Raw genomic sequence first — 23,605 nt, 5'->3', positions numbered from 1 at the left:
TTTGTAGAAATATTATTTTTAACACTTATATATACTTACATAGCTACACTAAAAAAGACTAAATAACATAATAAATAAGCTTAAACGTTGATTCCATTTGTTTTCTGCTGTGATTGTACCTATATATAATAACATTTGTCAGAAAGGATTCATGTTTCTGATACATTTATGTTTTAAGGAGATTTTAGGCACTTATGCTTTTGTTTGTTAAAGTTTTAAGTGAGTTACAATAGTAAAATATCTTCATATTTAACACTTGACTTCATATTTAGCACATTTAACATTGACTGTTTAGTGATTATTTACCCAAATGTAACAGATAGTTGCAAGAAATCTAAACATTTCTCTTTAATAATTTTGCCAATGAATCGATGACTTGCTTATTTCGAAAACTGTAAATAATTGGATTTAACACAGGAATTATGACAGTATAAAACAGAGAGTCTATCATATCTTGATCATCTACTTCTGAAGATGCTGGGTGCACGTACATGAAGAGAAGAGGCCCATAGTATAAAGACACAGAAAGGAGATGGGCGCCGCAGGTAGAGAAGGCTTTCCTTATGCCTTTGGAAGATTTCTTTTTTAAGATTGTAAACAAAATAATAGTGTAAGAGACAAGGATAGTTGAAATAGTGAAAACTTGGATTGAGCCAGAGAAAATAAAAACAATGAGGTAATTAAGAGAAGGGTTAGTACAGGAAATCTTTAACAATGATATAATGTCACAATAAAAGTGATGTATCATGTTGGAATTACAGAAGGTTAATCTCAATAAAAAACCTTCATGAATCAAAGCATGAATAATTCCACCTACAAAAGACAAGACTATCAGCCACACACACAGACCATTGGTCATAACTACTGAGTAGAGCAAAGGTTTGCATATAGCTACATAGCGATCATAGGCCATCGCTGCCAAGAGGAAACATTCTGTGGTTGCACTGATATTAAATAAAAAAAATTGTACCATACATTCAGATAGAGTGATCATCTTGCTCTTACCAAAGAAGTTAAGAAGCATCTTTGGAACCACTATGGAAGAAATAGATGTATCTACAAAAGCCAAACTTCCAAGGAACAGATACATGGGGATGTGAAGGTGAGGGTCAGTCCAGATGAGAGTGATCAAACTGACGTTTCCCACAATGGTGATGAGGTAGATCACCAAGAAGATGAGGAACAGAGGAATTTTCCACAATTCCTGGTGACTCAGTCCTGTGAGAACAAACTCTGTCAGCAGTGTAGCATTCTTTTCCATGGTGTCACTGGACAGTTCTGAAATGAAAGGTAAGTGTGCATGAGTGTAGGTACCCATGGAGATCAGAAGGGAGTGTAGTATCTTGAGGAGCTGGAGTTACACACATTCATAAGCATGCAAGCTGCACAAGAATTAAGCTCCAGTCCCTTGTAAAAGTAGTACTGCTCTTAACCTCTGAGTCATCTCACCAGTACTGGATGTCAAGGATGCTAAGCAATTAGAACACACTGACCATTTTAAAAAACACTCAGATGTTACAAAGTAAAATCAACTGGCTAGCCTACCGTAGTGGTCCTTAAAATGGGACAGATACTAATGATGGCAAAATCAAGCAAAACACCGACAGTCAAACTAAAAACACTGGTAGGGCAAGTGAAGAAAATCTAAGTGCTGAAATTAAGAATCTCTCAGGAGCTTTGCTGAGAAGAGCTGTATGCGGAAACAAGCTGTGTGAGAGAATAAAAGGAACGAGTAAGCAGCAGGATCCCTTACGGGAAGCTGAAGAACCATGGACAGTTACACCTTGTCTTGTGATCTCATACTTTATGTACAGAATGCCTACACATGTTTTAAATATAAGGATAAACACATCAAGAAGTTAAGAGGAAGGAACCAAGAGAAAGAACAATAGGACAGGAAAGGGATATTTGCGTGGGCAAGAAGAGAACCAGTGCAAGAAGAGACATAGCACTGGAGTGACAGATCACAAACCATGGGGAGAAATTGACATCAGTTTCAACTAAGTATCTCTAGAAATTGTTCTGATTTTATCTGAGAAAATTCTCATTTTTTCTAGTTTTTTTTTTTTTGGCAAGATAAAACTAAATGCTTTATTCCTTGTAGTCTCAAATAAAAGAATTAGAAATTTTCAAATAAATTCATGTTTCAATTGTAAGTATGGGAAAGAGTCATCATGTCATGGAATGATGTTCTCTGCATGTTTCCTGTCTTTTCATACGTGAAGTGTATGCTTGTGTAAAACAAACACACACAGAGATGAAACATGCAGTTTATATATACTTTATGTTACTCCCCTCTGTATCTTTGTAAATGTTTTTTAATGTAAATCATTAGATGAAGACGAGAGTATAGAGGAGTTAGAGAATGTTCCCAAATAAATAAAATAGTCACCTTTACTGAATTTACCATAATTGTTTGCTATATAAGAGCAACTTAGTATTTTAGCTCATCATCACTAAACATTATGGTTAATTAACTAGGTAACAAAGCATCTCTATCCATGAGAATTCAGGTTAAATTATTCTGTTTATTCATATTTAATCAGAAAATAAAATATACAGACATTGCTCTTGCTTTTTTTCCATATTTATCTAGACTCTGAAAGGCAAATCTATAATTATTATATATTTAATGGTGTTTTGGCTCTTCATAGAGAGGATACAGAATCATACAGAAATCATTTCTTTCTTACCTACAGCCTGGAAAAAACTGAAGAGATCTTTACTAAGTGTTAGGCTTTCTAAAGCAGAAACAAGCACAGTCCTACAGGAAAGCAGTAACCTAAAGAGCAGTTCCTAACACAGTGGCTCATAGTGAAGTCTTCCTTCTATAAATGCCGAAATTGTCTATATAATTTTACTCTCAACCCAAGAGTCAGGAGTAACTTCCTGTGCTGGAGGAGAAACAGAAGCTGAAATTCCCACCAGGAGCTCCAGCATTCCCCATAGAGAAAGTGCAGTTGCTGTGCTCAGCACTGTGAACTGGACACATGTGAGGAGTCCAGATCATCCCATGGGACATTGCAAACATTGTCCAAATATGGCTTTAGATACAGAAACTGCATCTTCTGCCACCATTTTTAAAAATCACAGTTGATATTTCTGACAGGAAAACTTTTGTTTAAATAACTTCTTTAAGTTTGCCTACAATGCTTCTTCATGTCCTCATATGAATGCTATTTTCATTCCTTCTCATCCGTTCCTTTTCCATCACCCTCAGCATGCCCCCTCTTTCTACCAGCTGCTGCTTAGTAGTGGTTGGAGATAAGGCAGTTTAACAAGATTGAGATGTGTAGCAAGAGTTTGCAAGGCACAGAGTGAAAACTTTTATAGTGGGCTCTTCCTGGGCAGATATTCACAGGAATATCTGTGAAATTTCAGTATCCACAAAATGGCAGAATAGGAAAAAGAAGGCTCACTGATTACTTTTAAAGGGTGTAGAGATGAGGAAAGCTAACAAGGATTCACAAATAAAACATTGAAAGACTATTTTTTTATCCTTTCAAGCAACTCACTGAGCATTAGAAAATTATATCTCCCTAGCAATATCTTATTTTTGTAATAACTTACTGACATTAAAATTGATTTATTTATGATAAAAGTGGTCTTATAAATATCAATGTATTAATTATTTCCTTTTCCTATTGACTTCATTTACTTAATTTTTAGATGACCAAGACTTATTTCCTATACTTCTATATGTTTCTTCTGCCTTGCTCACAAACATGTCACCTAATACCATATTAATAAAGTCTGTAAAAAAGAAGCTCAAAACATGTAAAGGCACTCCTTTGCACTCCACATGGAAACAGACTGAGTTAAGAGTCTCTCTCTCTCTCTCTCTCTCTCTCTCTCTCTCTCTCTCTCTCTCTTTCTCTCTCTCTCTCTCCCTTTTCTCCTCCTTCTCCCTCACCTCTCTATCTCTCCCTGATAAATGCATTTCTCATATCATATCTGATATTAGTATTTCTAAGAGAAAATATACAAGTTCTAAATAACTGCGGAAGTAACTTCAAAAAGTTAGTAGATTTAATCTGTTTAAACATAAACCTATATTGTTTGTCATGATACAAATATTTGAATAAAATATTTAAAACTGTGCTTGTTAATCTTCTGTTATTGTGGTAAAATTCCATGACCAATAGCAAATCATAAAAGAAAGAATTTATTTTTGGGTCATGCTTCCAGATGATTAGGATCCATAATGGTGGGACAACATAATGATGGAGGCAACAGGCAGTTAGGGCAAGAATTTGATTTGACCACACTTCATTACTATATCAGGAAACACAATAAAGTGCAAATAGGGCAAAGTTATAATTTTCAAAACTCACTATCATCAAACTTTCTTTCCTAAAAGTTCCATAACTTCCACAAGCAGCATCACAAACTTGGGACCAAGTATTTACCTACAAATGCATGAACTCTGGAGGGACATTTGTCATCCAAACCACTACTGGCTACTCCCCTACTCCCATAGGCTAATGACCATCTCAAGATATAAAATGCATTTCTTCCAGTTTTAAAGTCTCTATAGTATTTAACAGTCTCAATATTCAAAGTCCAAAGTCTTTTTTGAGACTCAAGGCAATTTCTTAACTATGACCCTGTAAAAACCAAACCAAATTAAACCAAAAACCAAATTGTATAAGTCTAATACATATTGTCACAGAATACACATTCTCATCCCAAGAGAAATGAGTCAGGATATCATGAGGAAATGGTGAACCAAAGCAAGGCAGAAACCCAGGAAGACAAGCAGAAATCCTTTAGATTGAGGTCTGGTCTGGGGCTTTAGTTTAAAAAGACTTATATGATTCTGCCCCTCCAGCTTTGCTGCCTCCAAAAATGCATTTTCTTGAGCCTCTTATCCTTCCTTTATGTATCTTTTCTTGACAGATTTCTCATGGCTCAGGTATCTCCAATATCTTGAGTTTCCAGTGCACCTCAGTCTTTGCTTTCACAGCTTTGTGTAAAGGTCACTCAGGGCCTCTTGGCCTTTCAGGGCCCTTTTGAAACAACCCTAGTCATGTTACACACCATGACTAAAAGCAACTTATGGAAGAAATGGTTTACCTTGACGTATAGTTCCGAAGGGTCAGAGTTCATAATGACTTGAGTAACAGGAAGCTAAAGCAGAAAGCTGGCTGATCACATTTGGTCAGCATACCAGGGAATAGAGAGAACAAACTGGAAGTAGGATAAGACAATACACTCTCAAAGCTCATCCACAGTAATGTACTTCTTCCAGCAAATCTGTTGTCCTAGAAATTCCAGAATATTTACAGATTCCCTCGTCATCTGGGTACCAAAACGCTCAAATATATGAGTTTTTAGGGAATATTTCTTATTCAAACCATCACAGACAACAACATTTTAGGTATTTTATTAGATAAATCATCTTTGTGACAAGGTATTTTCCTGCCCATTGTATTTGCAGTGGAGCTTTGTGATTGGGCAGTAGAAGAGGTAGGCAGAGTGAGGAGTTGGGAGGAGAAAAGAAGAGGAAGGAGAAAGAGGAGAGGAAAGACGGCAGGAGACTTCTATGACTCTAGAAGTCTCAGGTAGTTATACATGTCAAAAGGTTTGATATTGGGTAACAATTCTAATTGTATAGGCATCTTGTGTATTGAGTATTTGTTGATATATAAATCTATTGGATAATCTTTTAAGTGTTAAGAGTCTTCATTCTACTGGGTACCATGAGCACAGCGAATACTGTTGAGGATTGAGCCGAGCATTATGAGAGTGGCAGAGTTGGCCCAAGAGCCACACTTAGAGCCATAGACTCCACAGACCTGATCAGTGGCAGCAGCTGCCCCACTTTTTTGTGGGTCCTGGGCTGGTGCCACCATTAGAATGGGAACTTAGCACGGGAACATGGCAGCAGCCAGGGAGTCAGGAACATGGTGGTAGCCAGAGAGCTAGCCAAGCCAAGCTGCCGGTATTTTTGTTTGTTTGTTTGTTTGTTTTGTTTTTTCAAATAATTTGCACTACACATCTTAAGTCATAAATGTGATTGAAATTTTTATTTAGCCATTGTCAAAGACAAGAAAATTAAAATTCAAAATTCTTTGAACATTTCTTTAAAACATTAAAAAAGATTACAGAGAAAACTGTGACATTTTTAATATTAAATAAAAACCAAGTATTTTGTGAGGTCTAAGCCTTTTCCCTTAACATTTTTTTCAGAGAATCCATGACTTGCTTGTTTCTCAGGCTATAGATAATTGGATTTAACACAGGAATTATGACTGTGTAAAGCACAGAGTCTATAATATCTTGATCATCTGCTTCTTGAGACAGAGGGAAAACATACATGAAGAGAAGAGGCCCATAGTATAAAGACACAGATAAGAGATGGGCACCACAGGTGGAGAAAGCCTTCCTCATGCCTTGGACAGACTTCCTTTGTAAAATTGTAAACAACACTAATGTATAGGACACAAGAACAATTACAATGGTGAAGACTTGAATTATTCCAGCAAAAACAAATATCAGTTGAAAATTAAGAGTAGAGTCAGTACAGGAAATCTTTAGCAATGGAATGATGTCACAGTAAAAGTGATGCACTATATTGGAATTGCAGAAGCTTAATGGAAATAGAAATCCCTCATGTATTGAAGCATGAAGAATTCCACCTACAAAAGACAGGACTAATAGACATACACATAGTCTATTAGTCATAATCATTGGGTAAAGTAAAGGTTTGCATATGGCTACATACCGATCATACGCCATAGCTGCCAACAAGAAACATTCTGTAGTAACAAAGACAGCAAAGGAAAAGAATTGTATCATGCATTCAGAGAAGGAAATCATCTTACTCATCTGTAAGAAATTGAGCAACATCTTTGGTGTCACTGTGGATGATAGACAAGCATCCACAAATGCCAGATGACCAAGAAAGTAGTACATAGGGATATGTAAGTGAGGGTCATTCCAGATAAGAGCAATTAGACCAAGGTTCCCTACAATAGTGATGAGATAGATCACCAGGAAGAACAAAAACAAGGTCACTTGTAGCTCTGAAGACCCTGTCAGCCCTGTTAGCACAAACTCTGTCAGTGCAGTTGAATTTTTCATTTCTGAATCCTTAATGAATAGCCCCTGAAATAAAACACATGAAAAAGAATGTTCACCAGGATTCATAAATCAAATATCAGGAGAGTACATTTGATATAGACTAATAACCATATCATAGCATTTTATTTATTTTTAAAAATAGCATTTGAAGGAGTTATATGGAAGAAGTTAAAAGCATCTATAAAACTAATTTCTCACCCATCTTGTATTCAGCAGCTTTTGGCAAGAGATAGAGTGTTTTACAGATTTGTTCACTCTATCCTACACACTTAGATTTTGTAATGAAAATATATAAATGAAAACACATAGACAAAATAAAAAACAAACAAACAAACAAAACTTCCAAGCAAAAACATGGAGAATTTGGCCCTTGTGCACTGCACTTTCCAGAACAATATTCTGCAAGAGTACTAACTGCCTTCATCTATAAAGAGTTGGGAGTGTGATGTTTCCCCTTGAATGATATTCTTAATTCCTTTTGGTCTTTTCATGTCATCCAACTGCATTCTAACAATGTCTGTAAGAGATTCGAGCTATAATCAAAGGGAAGATAAGAAAGAAAACCTTGGAGAGGCTCCTCCTAGCAGCCAATGGAAAGTGATACAGAGACTCACAGCCAAATGGTTGGGAGAAGAGTTGAAGGACCTGAAGAGAACAGGGACTCAACAGGAAGAACAACAGTGTCTGCCAACCTGGATCCTTGGGGGCTCCAGGATACTGAATCATCAACCAAAGAGAGAGCACGAGGTGGACCTAAGACTCCTGTTCATATGTAGCAAATGAGCACCTCGGTCTTCACACAGGTTCCCCCCAAAACTGGATCAGGGGCTGTCCTGAGCCTGTTGCCTGGCTGCCTGGCTGGCTGCCTGCCTGCCTGTGGATCCCCCACCCCAAAATAGAAAGCCTTGTCTGGATTCAGTGGAAGAGGATGTGCCTAGTCCTGCAGCAACTCAATGTGGGGAGGTAGGAGTGGGGTGGTAGAGGAGGTGGAGGGTATTAGAGTGTAGGGTGACACACATAAGGGGAATTACCCATCTCAAAAGAGAAGGGGAAGGTGGAAGGTGCAGGAAAACTTGCTTGAGTGAGTACTAGGGGAGAGGAGGGACTGATGTTGAGATGTAAAGTGAATAAATGAATTTTTAAAAATGACTCGGGGTGGGGGGCCAGAACAGAAAACCCCTGATCAAAGTCATACATACCTGTAATCCCCACACTCAAAGGATGGGAGCATAAAAATTATACCTGGAACATGTAGCATGATACTGCCAATTTAAAAAATACCTAACCAGAAAAACATACTAATCAAAATTCACCTAGAGAGTTGAGGATTATGACCCTAAAGAAAAGATAGGTATTAAGAATTACCAAAGAAAATTATACTGTCAGAAGTCAAATCCAGTGCTCTAGTAGGATAAGCCATAGAGATCCCTGATTGCTTAAATTAAGAAACTTAGGGACTTTGCTGGTAATGTCAAAGAGTAGCAGTAACTGAGTGGCATCAGGAATTCCTCAGTGAAGGAAGATGCTCCAGAGGAGCCAAAGCTGTGGACAGCTTGTTTGCCTGTTCATAATTTACAGACTGATGCCTGTGGGACATGTTTAATAAATATATCAGAGAGGATAAAAGGAAAGAGGAGAAAAAGTACAGGAAAGGGAAATTTGGATGCATGAAAAGGAAGACGAGAACTAGAGTCTCGTAAAAGAGAACAAAGTAAATGTGAAGCCATAAAATAGGGCAACCAGAGAAAGGGCAGAAGCTGAATGCAGGGCAGTTCCCCATGCCCATGCTGAATGCCTATCTTCTTTTCTCCCTGCTGCTGTTTGATGACTTGATTACTTCCAGTTCTGAGTATTTTTTTATTTTCTTTTTGAAAAACTTAAAATAAATTTTTCTATAAATTTGTGCTTCCAAAAGGCACGGATAGAAATTTTATGTCACAAATTGTGTGCTGAAGAAACACATAAGCATGTCTGACTGAAAGTTCTTTGCATATTTAAACCATACTTTATGATGTTAAAACTAAAGTTAGAACTGTTTCTCTAGATATCTTTCCTGTTTTATTTGATAGTATTTGCATCTATTTTGATTTATTTCTTTTCTGGCAGAATAAGATTGTGCCAAACATTTAATCCTTATACAAGAGATACGTAGGATGTCAATATTTTCAGTCATTAAATGAATTGTATGGAATGTGTTTCTTTACATGCAGTCACAAATGTGCATATTTATATATCAAGTATATATGTCTTCGTGAAACATACATCTTCTACTCTTGCTTCTCCCTTACAAGTGTACATCTTTCTCTGTGTGTGCGTGTCTAAACCTGTCAGGAATGTCTTGTCATTCATATATATATATGTTATAGGTGTAGATAGATATATAGATATATAAATATATAGATATATAGATATATAGATATATTCAAATAAATTATTCTCAGAACTTGACAATATAGGGGAATTATATTTAAGGAACTAGTCTTAAAGATTTTAATTAAATATACAAAGTAATCATTTTTTTATCATTATGAGAAGAAATTCATACATAAGAACAATAGTTACTTAGGGCTTTAAAATCAGTATCTTAGTTCAAGAAAACTTAATTTCCTGTTAAATGTAAATATACCATCATTAGTAAAACAAATTATTGTTAAACTATTTTGTTTCTTCATATTTGTAAACAAAAATTAAAATATAAAGATAACCATTTGTTGTTCTTATTTTACACTAAGCTGGGTTCTGACAAGCTAAATATAAAACAATCACAGCTTAAACAGCATTTAACTCTTTAGACAATGGATTCATACTATGGCATAAACCATCTCTCTTACCCATATTGTGAGAGATGTCGTAGAGGACTTTAAGAAGTGTTGAGATTTTGAAAGCAGTCGAGACGTCAGCAGTGTAGAGATATTGGAAGGCTGGTAGCAGTTCTTACAGCAGTGGTTGGTTTGGAAGCTTTTATTTCATAAACGCAGGGAAAAATTGCTAACTGTATATTCTCCTTTGACTTGAGGTCAACCAATGGCAGCCCTGAGAGGAGAACTCAAAATCCCACCTGAGGTCACAAGCACTCCCTGAAGACAAAGCGCAGCGCTGCCCTGCTGCGCAGTGTGGATTCGACACACGTGAGGAGTCCAAATGGCTCGATGAGCTTTTACACTGTGAATATTCACGCACAGTGCCCAAGCCTAGCTTGAGAAGATGGAATCTCCCTCTTATAATACTATTTCTGATCACTAGCAACACTCCTGACAGGTTTAGGCGGTAATTAATTTTTAGGTCAGTATACAAATGATATGGAAATGTTAGGCTGTCTACTAGAGGGAAGGTAACCTTTCTCAGCTCTTGGTGAACCTGGTTTGGGAATATAGGATCTTAGAAAGCTCGATGGTCCCCAAAACTACCTTGAGCTTTCAGGTTTGGGTCTAGAAAGCTCAAAGAATGAAATTCGGAAACCAAAGAGCTGTGCTGCAGGGAGAAGTTTATGACTACATATTTGTTTTTTATTGATTATGTTATTTATTTACATTTCAAAGGTTATTTCTCTTCCAGGTTTCCCCTCCACAACCCCCATCCCTTTCCTCTCTTCCTGCCCACCCACTCCTGCCTCAGCTCCCTAGCATTCCCCTATGCTGGATCATGGAGCCTCCACAGGACCAAGGGGCTCCCCTCCCATTAGGTGAGAACCCAAGAGACAACAGAGGGAAGAGGAAAGAAAAGAAGTGAGGCAAATGAAGAGGAAAGGGAGGAGGGTGAGAAGGAGAGAAGAAGGGAGGGAGAGAACCACAGGAAGGAGGGGAGAGGGACAGAGACAGACAGACAGACCTACTACACCCAGCACTTCCTCACATCAAAAAGTAGCAAAAGCCACAGGAGTATTAAATGTGGAAACAGGATTAGCCTCATTTATTCTTGTTACACTAGCCCATTTGAAAAGTGACAGAAAACTCACCATGTTTGTGTGTAGCTCAGAAAAAAGAAAAAAAAAGATGTATAGAGCAAGCCTAATCAGCTTTACAAAGTGTTGCACCCTGTGACTCAGCAACTCCACTGTTGCTCCAGGAAGCTACAGCTGAATGAAGGAGGCACTGTTTAGGTTACTGGGAAGTCTTTGTGGATGCAGCAAAGCCCTGAAATCCTTGGTAGGAATAGTCAGCATTTGGGAAATATTACCTCCACTCATCATAGGCCTCCACCAAGCCTGCAAGTACAACCTCAGGCTACCTCGTGACCATGTGACCTGAGTTCCCTGTCATGAATTAGGTGTTATCTGACATACAAGACATTTGTTGGACATCGTAATAACTTAAAATTGGGCTAAGGGATATTCACCTTACTGGTATTATTTATATAAATATCTATGTCAACTTTACATAAAAGACAAGCATCATCTTAAGGGTATTATGAATGGTCTTCTTTCCATGAGTTCTATTTATTTCTTGGTTTATAGAGGCATTCAAATAATGATAATGATAATTATAATAATAATAAGTAAATTATTATATATTATATAGTTTATATACAATAATATATATCATATATCATATCTGTGGCAACATTGACAAAGATGAGCAACATCTTAAGGCTATCATAAATAGTATTCCTTCCATGAGTTCTATTTATTTCTTGGTTTATAGAGGCATTATAATAATAATAAGAAGGAGAAGAAGGTATATATATATATATATATATATATATATATACACACACACACACATGTGACACAGAGAAAGACTTTAAGGAAGTTATCCTATAATGGAGCGACAAGATTCCTGTTAAACACCATAGGCTAGCAAATAGAAATTCCAGTGCCAGGAATAGTTTACCCCTTTTTGAAGTTGTTGAACAGAGAGATCCCATAGATCCACAAAGATTAAAGGCTATTGTTATGGCTTCTGGCAAACCCCAGAATATGGTAAGACCCATCTGCTGAAAATACCACATATTTAAATCACAGAATATTGGAAAATCAAGCTGGTACTCACCTGGAAGCGTCATCTCTTCTAGTTAGCCTTCACTGTTCTGAAAGATGCTACATATATTGCTGTAGCAGAAAGATAATTATCAGTCTTGATTGGTGAACATTTGGAGCTACAATTATAACCAATCTAATAAGGCATGCACACCTCTGCAATAATTATATGAATCACTTTTTATTATACCTAAGGCACATTCCATGATTCCATGTGTTGAAACTCATATCTGTCATTATTACCATATACTAGGTCCCTCTAGCCTGACTGCATAGGGGTTGATGTCAAAAGTATCACCTCTCCAGGAAAAAGACATCGGGATGGATATGTCCCTCATGCCTCACTGGACAATGACAGGGGGACCGGAGCCATTACAGGGTCCCCTTCAATTACTGGAGGTCAGGCCTCTATCCCTGCCTTCACAAGATTAGAATCGCCACAGCCCTTCTATACTTAGAGAAGGAAGAAGATGTCAGGGGCAGCCCTGATTATACACTGAAGGCCTAAAATCAGCCATAGGTCTAAAATCAGCAATAGGCCTGTCATACATGTATACTAACACCAAGTCGTGGGTCTCTGTGGAAAAACATTGAAACAGATGACTGTAAGCTGTTGTAAACAGGCGGCTTTTGTGGAAATTTATCGGCCTGAGTAGTCATAGACCTTATAAATAGGTAGCCTTGGCAGATAACACCAACTTAGATAAGGACAAGTGAATCATAGGCAGAGTCATAGCGGCCTGTCACCTGAACCTTTACCCAGCCGATACCCGGTTCTGAAAGATATCTGTATTCCCCCTGAACACTCACGCTCCAGTGTCATCCCCTTCCCCACGTCCTGCCTTTTTGTGTTTATAATCCCTGTGTGAATAAGTAAAAATTACGATTTGAAAAAAATAAAATAAGTACCTATAGCTAGACAGATCATAGGCCCTAGAGATAGAGTCTGCTATTATTATTGTCCTAAAGTGGCATAGTATTAAACCGAGTCCTAGTGACTTGTCATTATACCTACAGATTAGTGCCTTTCTCAGTCCTCACCAGAAAAACTTCTTTTTGCAGTAGGTGGCAAGTATCACAGAGACACACAACTGCTTAAGGTATAGAGAGAATAAGAGACTACAGAATTTGTCACCTTTCATAGGACATCTATATCTGTTTTTTAATTCTCAGAGATTATTGCAGGAGAAGAAGTGAAGAAATTAAAAAGCCACAACAATGAAGATGCACACATGAACTCAAAGCACTTTGAACATCCCCATCCTGAGGCTTTGAGTGTTCCATTAGGGATTATAAGACCTGCCCTAATCTTATAAACCTGAAACTCCAAATTAAAAACAATATTTGTTAAAATATGGTTTTTATTATTCAATATTAATATTAAATATCTTCCTGCTATATATAGAAATAATCTACATACAGAGAGACACATTTTATTATAAGAGGAATATTATTTTATTAGTGTATGCTCTTTTTGATTACCATAAAGACTAAAGATGAGTTGAATTATCTATGGAATTATCTATGCCAAGCCAACAGTTGGCCTACGTTCATTATATGATTAAGAGGAGTAATACATCTTTATTTCATTCTTCATATGAAGTATGAATTTTAATTTCATGAATTCTTCTTTAAATCTTCTTGTCTACAATCCACCATACTGTGTGTTGCAAAAGATGGAAAGGGTTTTAAGACTTTAAAGTGTAATCTGAACAAGTTTGTAGTCAAAATTAAGTATTATACAAGGTCAAAAGTAATCCAAAAACAATAAATACACTCTTAAGGACTTTAAATTAGTAATATTCTCTTTAAGATTATAATCAGTGCTATATAAAATTCATCAAACTGGCCATTTCCTTAAAAATATGTATAATTTCACTTGGAAATTCGACCAAGCTTTCCACAAATGTAAAAAGAAAGTCAAGATAAATCAACTCATAAAAAAAAAAATCTATGTGTCTTACAGTTTAGAGGTTTCAGTGTTATTAATTAATCCTTTCTTATGAGACTTGACACCACAGTCCACTTACATTGGGAAACAAAGCTGTTCATTTCATGTCTAAAGAAGAAAATATGAGAGAAAAAGGCAAAATCAAAGTCTCACAATTTTTTTTAACAGGATGCATTTATTAAGAAAATCTTCCACATCATCCATATGCTAAAGTTCACACAATGTGTCAATAGTTTCACATGGAAGTATGAGACTCAGATGGAAGTATGAGATGTCTTACGAAAGGACCTCAAACAATTCCAGGGTGAAAAAACATAGGATGTGGGAAACTAATATGCTTTAATATGTCTAAAACTACAATTATGCTCACAGATAAGATCACATAACATATAAACTCTGTATTCACACAACTACATACATATGTACATCTCTGTATCACTACATCTCCACATATATTAGCGATAAAAATCCACTAAAAATTTATTCAAGAAAGATCTAATCTAAAAACTACATGGTAAAAAGTTTTGGAAAGGAAAAGATTTAACAACTGAAGGGTGTTACATTGCAAAGTTTTACAATGTAGATACATGAGAGGAGTGGTGTCTGCAGTGAGGTTCTCAATAGCCAATTTCAGTGTATGGATTAAAAAAAAACAGATGTGAGACTGAAGATGGTTTATTTATTCTGCATTCATGATGTGCATAACACTTGCAGTCAAGGTCATCTCAAATATAAAACATGCATAATTTCCTCTTTTTACATATATGTTCAAAATAAACAGATAAAAACAAAAATGAAACAAAAAGAACAAAGAACAACAACAAGAACAAAACACTAGAGAGTAGGACATCGTATCTTACCACTATGAGCTTAGCTTATATACATTTATGATATGGTTTCTTCAACTATACACTCTAATAACTCTTAAATTACCCATTTAAATGCTAGTTAATTCACTATTATAAAATCTAAGCTCTTGAGACCCTTCTCCCATCTTCTACCACTACATTTCCTCAATAAAATCCCTAACATATTTATTTCATAAAAATTGTTAACATTTTGATTTACTGGAACTTCCTGGATGATGATAAAACACAGAAGTAGAGAAAAGTCAAGAATAGGCCAGATGGTGAGCAAAATGAGCCTCTTTTCACTCTCCCAAGCACAGTGACCACAGAGCATCCTTTGACAGCCTGCCCACTGCCTTAATCTTACACTTGTACTCCAGTGTCTTCTTGCTTCCTTGAGGAAAACGCAGGTAGAATTGCTGAATGAATCATCATTTCCAAACAGAATTTAATAACAGGCCTTTTCATATTTTTAGCAGCAATCCCAAGGTTTGCATCTGTTTACAGAGACGTAGCACTGCATCATCAGAACAGGAAAATGCTCTATGACTCTCCAAGTTGCCCATGACATCATATTCATGTCACTTTCATAGGAACTACACTACTACAAGAGCTAGTGTACTAATATCATAATAAATAATATAGAAACCTGTTCAACAGTTTGAATTTGATTTCTGTTGTATTTATTTTATTATACTAAGTCTTTGGATAATTTAAAATTCATTTCAAAAATGATACATAAACAAAAGCTAATTTAACAGTAGCTCTGGAGGGACTGTGAAAGTGCAATAGGAAAGAACACTTGCTTCTCAGGATGAATAATTGTGGTTGCATCCCTAGCAACATGATATCCAAATGTCAGTAGGAAAGAGCTTCCATTGAAGATCAGATCATGGCTCCACACACATGCTTTTTATTTCAGTGATATAGAGGGTGTAGAAAGATTACCATGGTTAACAGGTTAAAATTATAGCTCAGAGTCCAGTGAAAGACATTCTTTAAGAAAGAAAATAAGAGTGATTAAACTGGACATTTGACTTTTTCTGACCTCTGTGCAAGCTTCAATAACCAAATGTAACAATTCACAAATAAGTATGCCTACATCACATACATACACAACAAAACAGCAGCAGCAACAACAAAAACAATAACAACAACAATTCTAGGCTGGATTCATTTTCAAAATACTTTGACAATGTACAAAATATAGCCACATTAAATCTGCACAATTTTGCCATGTTTTAATAAGGGCACAAGAGACAATAATGTGAACTCTAAGTATTTCTCTTTAAAAACCTTTCCAGTGATGTTTTTACTTGCTTATTCCTCAAACTGTAGATAATTGGATTCAGTACAGGAATTATGATAGTGTAAAATACAGAGTCCATCATATCTTGGTCACTTACTTGTGGAGATGCAGGACGCACATACATGAATAGAAGAGGGCCATAGTACAAAGAAACAGAGAGGAGATGGGCTCCACAGGTGGAAAAAGCTTTCTTTATGCTTTTGATAGATTTCTGCTTTAGGATTGAAAACAGAACAAGTGTATAAGAGACAAGAATAGTTGTAATAGTGAACACCTGAATGGAGCCAGAGAAAATAAAAAGCATCAGGTAATTGAGAGAAGGGTCATTACAGGAAATCTTTAGCAATGGCATAACATCACAATAAAAGTGGTATATTATGTTAGTGTTGCAGAAAATTAATCTGAATAAAAAGCCTTCATGAATTAAAGCATGAATAAATCCACCTGCAAAGGATAATGTTAAAAGATGTACACAGAGTCTATTTGTCATGATCACTGGGTAGAGTAAAGGTTTGCATATGGCTACATAGCGATCATAGGCCATGGATGCCAAGAGAAAACATTCTGTGGTTGCACTCACAACAAATGAAAAAAACTGTATCATGCATTCAGAGAAAGATATCAGTTTACTCTTGGCAAAAATGTCTAGAAGCATCTTTGGTGTCACTGTGGATGATAACCAAGTATCCACAAAAGCTAAACTTCCAAGAAACAAGTACATAGGGATGTGAAGGTGAGGGTCATTCCAAATGAGAGTGATCAGGCCAAGGTTGCCCACAATGGTGATGAGATAGATGACCAAGAACAGGAGGAAGAGGGGGATTTTCCACTGGGGCAGATGAACAAGCCCTGAGAGAACAAACTGAATGAGCAATGTTGTGTTCTCCATTCCCGTGTCCTCACTGGATGTCCCTGAAATGAAACATGATACATGTCACATAGCATTCACTAAAACGTGTAGAGTAAGATGAAATGTTGGGTAGTAGAATTTAAAACACAACTTTGTATCAAGATGATCACTAAATTTCATTTCATATCACTACATATGATGAAAACTTTTCTTCAGAATGAAGAAATTACTTCAATTTATTATTTATTATTTATAATTTATTATTTATTATTTATTATTACTACATTATTCCTATAAAGATCTTGAACACGTTAACAAATTTAAAGAAAAGATACCTTTTAAATTTGTGTGAAATGTATGAAATTACAAATTGGCTAGGTGTAAAAGTTCTGTGTCTATGTTAAAGGTTCATAACCAAGGCAAGAAATGTTTTAAGACCCTAGATTAAACAATGAATTCAACTGAAGGGTCTTAGTCAATTCAAATACATTAATTTAATAAAGTGAAATCTTACAATATATAGTAGCTTGGAAATTTCTTTCAAAATTTATTATAAGGAAGTGGAGAAAATCAGGTTCCAATAAGGAAAACAGAAGTCAGTAATATAGAACACTCTTAATGTACCTAGAAGCTCCTATGTACTGCAGAGTTGTTTAGGAACATTTATTCAAACTGTAGATTGTAAGATCATAATTTGGCTTAGGAGTTTATAAACAAGAATCTATTGGTCAACCTTTATAAAATTTCCCCAGGTGCTATCAAATGAAACACATTTATTGAAACATGAGTGACTGGACTTCATGGATGACTAGGAAGACAAAGAGATGAATTTGAAAGGACTTGTAATATCAACCCACTATTATACAGTGACATATCACTTAGGAACCTGAAGTTCAATGGAATGAAAATAACATTTGTTGGTTATGAATGCAGTCTTTTAAAAATAGTTTTCACAATTAAGATACACTATTCTATTGGCCATTATCACTGAACACTAATGGACATTTAGTAGTTTTTGTTTACTGAAGGTTTGACACTAATGATTAGGTAGGACTACCTAGCTCTGTTCTTACAACCACGTTTTTCCAGCCAATTACTCTGATACCCTCAGAATTTCTATTTTAAAACCAATCATTTCCAGAGTCCATGTCACTTCAAAGTAAACAAAGGAAATAATACAGTAATAATATAGACCAGAACTGAGCCAGTTATTTGAGGGATGTGGTTTTAACGGGGCGGGGGGAACTAATAAGAATAAAATGGATAAATATGGTGTCAGAAGGCAAAATAAAGGATTTTTAGGGGTAAATATCAAGAGATCCCTGAGTGTTGAGATTAAGAAAATTTTAATGGCTTGGTGAAAGTAGTTTTCTGCATGTAATCAGAAAATAGCAGGAAATGAGGATGAGGATGAGAGGACCATGCAGTGATGCTCTGTGTTCTGACAAGTATGGGGGAGAGTTGGCATTTGTTTGTGGCCCTATCTTTTACCTGTAGAACATCTAAGGAAAAGCATTTTACCTGAAAAACATCTAAGGAGAAGATGAAAGCACTAACAAAAGAAAAACTACAACCAACATGAAATGAGAGACTTGGATAAAAAGAAATAAAATGGAGAAAAAGAAGCAGGCAGTGCTTAACAAAGATGGATCTATCTAGAAAAAGAGGGAGAAAGAATAGTGAGGAGGCAACATAGGACTGAAAATTTAGAATGCCTCTTTCTCTTTAATAGTTCATACCACATACACACACACGTAATACACACACATATATACTTATATACACATAAATACACACTATATATAATACACATACACACATATATATAATACACACATTTATATATCTAACACACACAGACATACACATATATTATATATATATGTATTATATACACACATTTAGGGAGATATCTATATCTATGAGATATATGTGATATATATTACATATTGCATATGATATATATTATATAAGGTTATATATATATATATGAAACTATTTGGAGAGAGAACATGAGACTATTTGGAGGAAGAAGAGAAAGAGGAAATGATGTAAATATATTATAGTCTTCCAAATTAAAAATAAATAAGTAAATAAAAGCTTATTTAAATTCATACTTGAAATACATATAGAAAAACAAAATTCTGATGTTATATTTTCAATGTTTGTCTTAGATTTGTTGTTTATTAACTATCATTGATCTTGCATAAAACATTTCTTTTTATAAAAATCAAAATACACATTAAGTTTCAGTTCATTAACTTTTTGTAGTTGATGCATTTAAATGTATATGGTCAGTGTATAAGTTTTTGTTCCTGTATTTACATGATTTTTTTTGATGTCAAAACAAACAGAAAATATTTTTTTGCAAATCTTAATAGTTTGATTAAGAACACATATCCACATTACTCTCCATTCTATTCTTATTTTGATTAATAGAATAAAAATGATCCAAGTCAATTTTGCATAGAGATGATACACACTATGCCAATAATCCATATTTTAGGGTAATTTTTATGGGGATAGTGTTTCTTTCATGGAGCTCAAAGCATACCAAGAGAGGCAAATTCTCAGATTGCTTGATGTGTGGAGTTGAAACAAATCATTAATACAGGAAAGAGTAGCCAAAATATCTTTGTCATATTCCCATATGTATTTACACACACACACACACACACACACACACACACACACACATATATATATATATATAATATATATCAATGTATAATATACAATGAAATCTTCTATATGTAAAGTTTGCTCTAGACATTTATAAATAGTATGCATTATGTATGAATATGTAATAATGTAAGTATTATTGCTATAAGTAGAAGCAACTTAAATCTACTTGTAAGTAACTGAACTTTAAAGACATATGAAGGAACAGAACTAAACAACGACTGGCTCTCTTACCAAAACTATCAGAAAAATTGCTTATATGAGAATCATTTCTATTTCATACTAACTTTTGAGTGAACACCCTACTTCATATTTAAAAGTCATTATAGTCAGGAAAGATAGCCCAGATGTTAAATGCCAGGATCACAAGCAAAAGTAAATTTAGTTTGGTAAAAAGATTTCTAAAAGATTTAAAGAGAACAATTAGAACTATTTTGCCCATTTATATTTAGTCATGAATTGAAATATACAGGCAATTTTTAGTTGTTATCTTCATTTACATCATCTATATATAATTATTATGAATTAAAATGGCCTCTTAAATTTCTATGGGAAGCATGGTGAATACTACATAGCTTATTTGTTTCTTACCCATTTCAAGTTAAAAAAAAATGCAACGGTCCTTTTAAATGTTGAGTGTTCTAAAGCAGAAAAAAAGCAAAATGTATAAGACAAGGAGACCATGTGCAACGGTCATCTTCATCACAATTTGTCTGGAGGTTTCATGATTAAGCACAGCAAACTGTGTTTATATGACTTTTCATCCAATACAGGAGTCTTTATACCACTGCCTGATTTTTTTCATAAAGAAGAATTGAAGAACTAGAATTCCCACCAGGACACCAGAGTTCACTGGAGGCAAAGGCGAGGCTTCTCTACTGGACACTGTAGAATTGGACAGAATTATAAATTAGTTCCACTGGGCACTATAGATTTCAAAACCATAAATCTTTATTTACTGTATGAGACTCTAATTTTGCCACAGAAATTATACTTTATTGTGCTATTTCCTATCACACTGTGACAGGCTTAGCCAAACTAATATACAGTTTTATATTTTTAAGGCATAGAATAGTGTTTTTCCTGAGTTCATCAAACATGACATGATCATGTCAATGATCAACTCTCTCTCTCTCTTTCTCTCTCTGTCTCTCTCTTACAGTGTGAGTTGTGATTCATATGTGGGGCTGTGAAACATTTGGTGGTTGTACTGGTTTTCTAAATGTATAAAAACCCTGAAATTCATTCAAAATGACATATGTAACAAATCCAGGTTAGCTGTGGCCATACTTAATCCTGCTGCACTAGGTTTTCACTACAGCTTTGGTGAACATACTGGTGCAGTTTGCACCGCAAATGTCATTGTTTTAAGCAACATAAAATTCTATTTTAAATACCTGACTCAGAGTGCAGGATACTGTGGGATATGAATTGTAATTTTTACTATACACATGATATACTTTTCTTTTACATAAGCATGTTGATTTTATTACATAAAACTAAAAACAAAAAATTCTTATCATCATTTCATAGCAATATCAAATTGGCCTGTGTTTTGATACCATTCTACTCAAATGATGAGTTTTGGTTTTAAAAACTGAGTCCCATGCTCCACCATGCCATAGGGGCACATGTTCTATTATGTTCATAGTGGCCTTATTTGTGATAGCTAGAAGCTGGAAACAGCCCAGATATCCCATGATAGAAGAATGGATACAGAAAATGTGGGCCATTTACACAATGTAATACTACTTATTAAGAACGAGGACATCCTGTGTTTTGCAGGCAAATGGATGGAACTAGAAACTATAATCTTAAGTGAGGTAGCTCAGACCCAAGAGGACATACATGATGTGTACTCACTAATAAGTGGATATTAGTACCCCCCCAAAAGTACAGAATAACCAAGATACAGTCCACAAAACTCAAAAAGGTCAACAAGCTGAAGGGTCCAAGTGAGGACACCTCAGTCCCACTTGGGAGGGAGAAGAAAGCAATCACAAGTGGGGAGGGAGGGACCTGGAAGGGAAGTGGACAGGGGTCAGGGTGAGAGGGGAATCTGATCTGGTATTGGGTGAGGGAAAAGGACTGAAGCCCTGAGGGCCAGCAGAAAGAATGGAAACAGGCAACCTCAGGAGGTAGGATGTTGGGGGACCCTCCAGAATGTACCAGAGACCTGGGAGGTGAGAGGCTTTCAGGATTCAAAGAGAGGGACTTTAGATGAAATACCCTACAGTGGGGAGAGGGAACTTGTAGAGCCCACCTCCAGCAGGAAAACAGGGCATCAAATGAGGGACAGGGTTGCCATTTCACAGTCAAAAACTCTGACCCATAATTGTTTCTGTCTGAAAGGACTGCAGAGAGGAAAATGGAGAGGAGCCTGAGGAAAAGAAGGTTCAGTGATAGTCCCAAAGTGGGATCCAGCTCAAGTGGAGGTCCCAAGGCCTGACACTATTACTGAGGCTATGGAGCACTCACAAAAAGGACCCATCATGACTGCCCTCTGGAAGACCCAAGAAGCAGCTGAAAGTGTCAGATGCAGATATTGGCACCCAACCAGTGGACAGAAGCTGCTGACCCCTGAGGTTGAATTAGGGAAAAGCTGGAAGAAGCTGAGGAGGAGGACGACCCTGTAGGAGGACCAGCAGTTTCAGTTAATCTGGACCCCTGAGATCTCTCAAACACTGGACCGCCAAAAAAGCAGGATACACCAGCTGACATGAAACCCCTAACACATATACAACAGAGAACTGCTGGGTCTGGGTTCAGTCAGAGAAGATGCACCTAACCCTCAATAGCCTGGAGGCCCCAGGTCAGGTGGGTGGGAGTTGGGGGTGGGGACATCCTCCTTGAGACAGGGGTAGATTGGAGGTATGGGATATGGAACAGTCAGAGGGTAGACTGGGGGGGGGAATAAAATCTGGAGTGTAAAAATAAATAAATAAATAAATAAATAAATAAATAATAAATAAATAAATAAAATACAGTATAGCTTATAATTCCAAAATAAAATTATTAAATGAAATTTTACTTGGAATTATAGAATTTCCATCAATTTATGAAATGATCATAAATATACTTTGCCATTTTGCATTAAATGGTTTTGCAAAGTGACATTGTTGGCATTGATGGTCATACAGTCAAAATAGTAATCAAGTCTGAAAAGTGTTCACAATAATTTCCATATCGCAGTAGTAAATATTCAGCCAAGACTTAATCAATACTTTAAAACATGTAAGTACAATCATTCATTATTGAAATTTGCTTTCTTAAATCATGGATAAAATTACATGTGTATCAAAATATGTCTTAAAAAATTCCATCAATGGTTCATTATTAATTGGATTGCCAACCTGAGACACAAAGGAAGAAAAGAAACTGCAAGCGTGGGATTGCAGTACAGAGAGGACTATATCCATCATTTCCAGACATCAAAGTCTGGCATCTAAATTCCCTGTAGATCTTGTTAAAATTCACATTCTGCTGAAGTAGTTGAGTGGGCTGAGGAGGAGTCTACTTTGATTAAAGTGATGCCTGAGGACACTGATGTCAGCAAGCCATCACTGAAAGAGCAAAATTATCAAAAAAAAAAAACCCTTGAATACTATATATGTGAAATTTCTGCAGTGAAAGAAGCAGAGACAAGGAAGAATTGGCCAATGAGGCAATGTGTTTGAGATTACACAGGACTTGGAGGCCTAGTCACAGTCTATATACTTTACTAATTTAGAAGATTTCTCTGGTGGAGGATTAACAGGACAGTAATACATTCCAATTGTTTTCCTCTTTAAATATATTTCATTGGTTCTTTGAAAATTCTGTGCAATATGTTTGTAATCATAGTCAACCCTTTCCCCTAGCTCCTTCCAGATCCTTGCCCCATTGCTTCACTCAACTTCATTCA

General features: G+C 35.9%; 3 protein-coding genes across 3 annotated transcripts; all 3 read right to left on the bottom strand.

The window, feature by feature from the left end:
* Positions 1-305: 305 nt before the first annotated feature.
* LOC114614646 (olfactory receptor 187) lies at positions 306-2,807 on the bottom strand. The gene is made up of 2 exons (XM_028760282.1): positions 2,694-2,807; positions 306-1,278 (listed from the first exon to the last, which is right to left on the bottom strand). The coding sequence occupies exon 2, from the start codon at positions 1,259-1,261 to the stop codon at positions 335-337; it is 927 nt and encodes a 308-aa protein (XP_028616115.1). The 5' UTR covers positions 1,262-1,278; positions 2,694-2,807; the 3' UTR covers positions 306-334.
* Positions 2,808-6,162: 3,355 nt separating this feature from the next.
* Positions 6,163-10,017, bottom strand: LOC114614645 (olfactory receptor 183-like). The gene is made up of 2 exons (XM_028760281.1): positions 9,918-10,017; positions 6,163-7,110 (listed from the first exon to the last, which is right to left on the bottom strand). The coding sequence occupies exon 2, from the start codon at positions 7,084-7,086 to the stop codon at positions 6,163-6,165; it is 924 nt and encodes a 307-aa protein (XP_028616114.1). The 5' UTR covers positions 7,087-7,110; positions 9,918-10,017.
* Positions 10,018-16,086: 6,069 nt separating this feature from the next.
* Positions 16,087-17,083, bottom strand: LOC114614644 (olfactory receptor 187-like). Its single transcript, XM_028760280.1, has one exon. It carries the CDS (start codon positions 17,056-17,058, stop codon positions 16,135-16,137), a length of 924 nt encoding a protein of 307 aa, XP_028616113.1. The 5' UTR covers positions 17,059-17,083; the 3' UTR covers positions 16,087-16,134.
* Between the last annotated feature and the right edge of the window lie 6,522 nt (positions 17,084-23,605).

This window comes from Grammomys surdaster, unplaced genomic scaffold, assembly GCF_004785775.1.
Source record: "Grammomys surdaster isolate TR1022 unplaced genomic scaffold, NIH_TR_1.0 126398, whole genome shotgun sequence".
In the NCBI taxonomy this organism is placed as follows: domain Eukaryota; kingdom Metazoa; phylum Chordata; class Mammalia; order Rodentia; family Muridae; genus Grammomys; species Grammomys surdaster.
This window is presented reverse-complemented; position numbering and strand designations above follow the sequence as displayed.

Excerpts from the sequence above, each read along its gene's own strand:
- LOC114614646 (XM_028760282.1), bottom strand. The coding sequence starts at position 1,261 with ATGGAAAAGAATGCTACACTGCTGACAGAGTTTGTTCTCACAGGACTG.
- LOC114614644 (XM_028760280.1), bottom strand. The coding sequence starts at position 17,058 with ATGGAGAACACAACATTGCTCATTCAGTTTGTTCTCTCAGGGCTTGTT.
- LOC114614645 (XM_028760281.1), bottom strand. The coding sequence starts at position 7,086 with ATGAAAAATTCAACTGCACTGACAGAGTTTGTGCTAACAGGGCTGACA.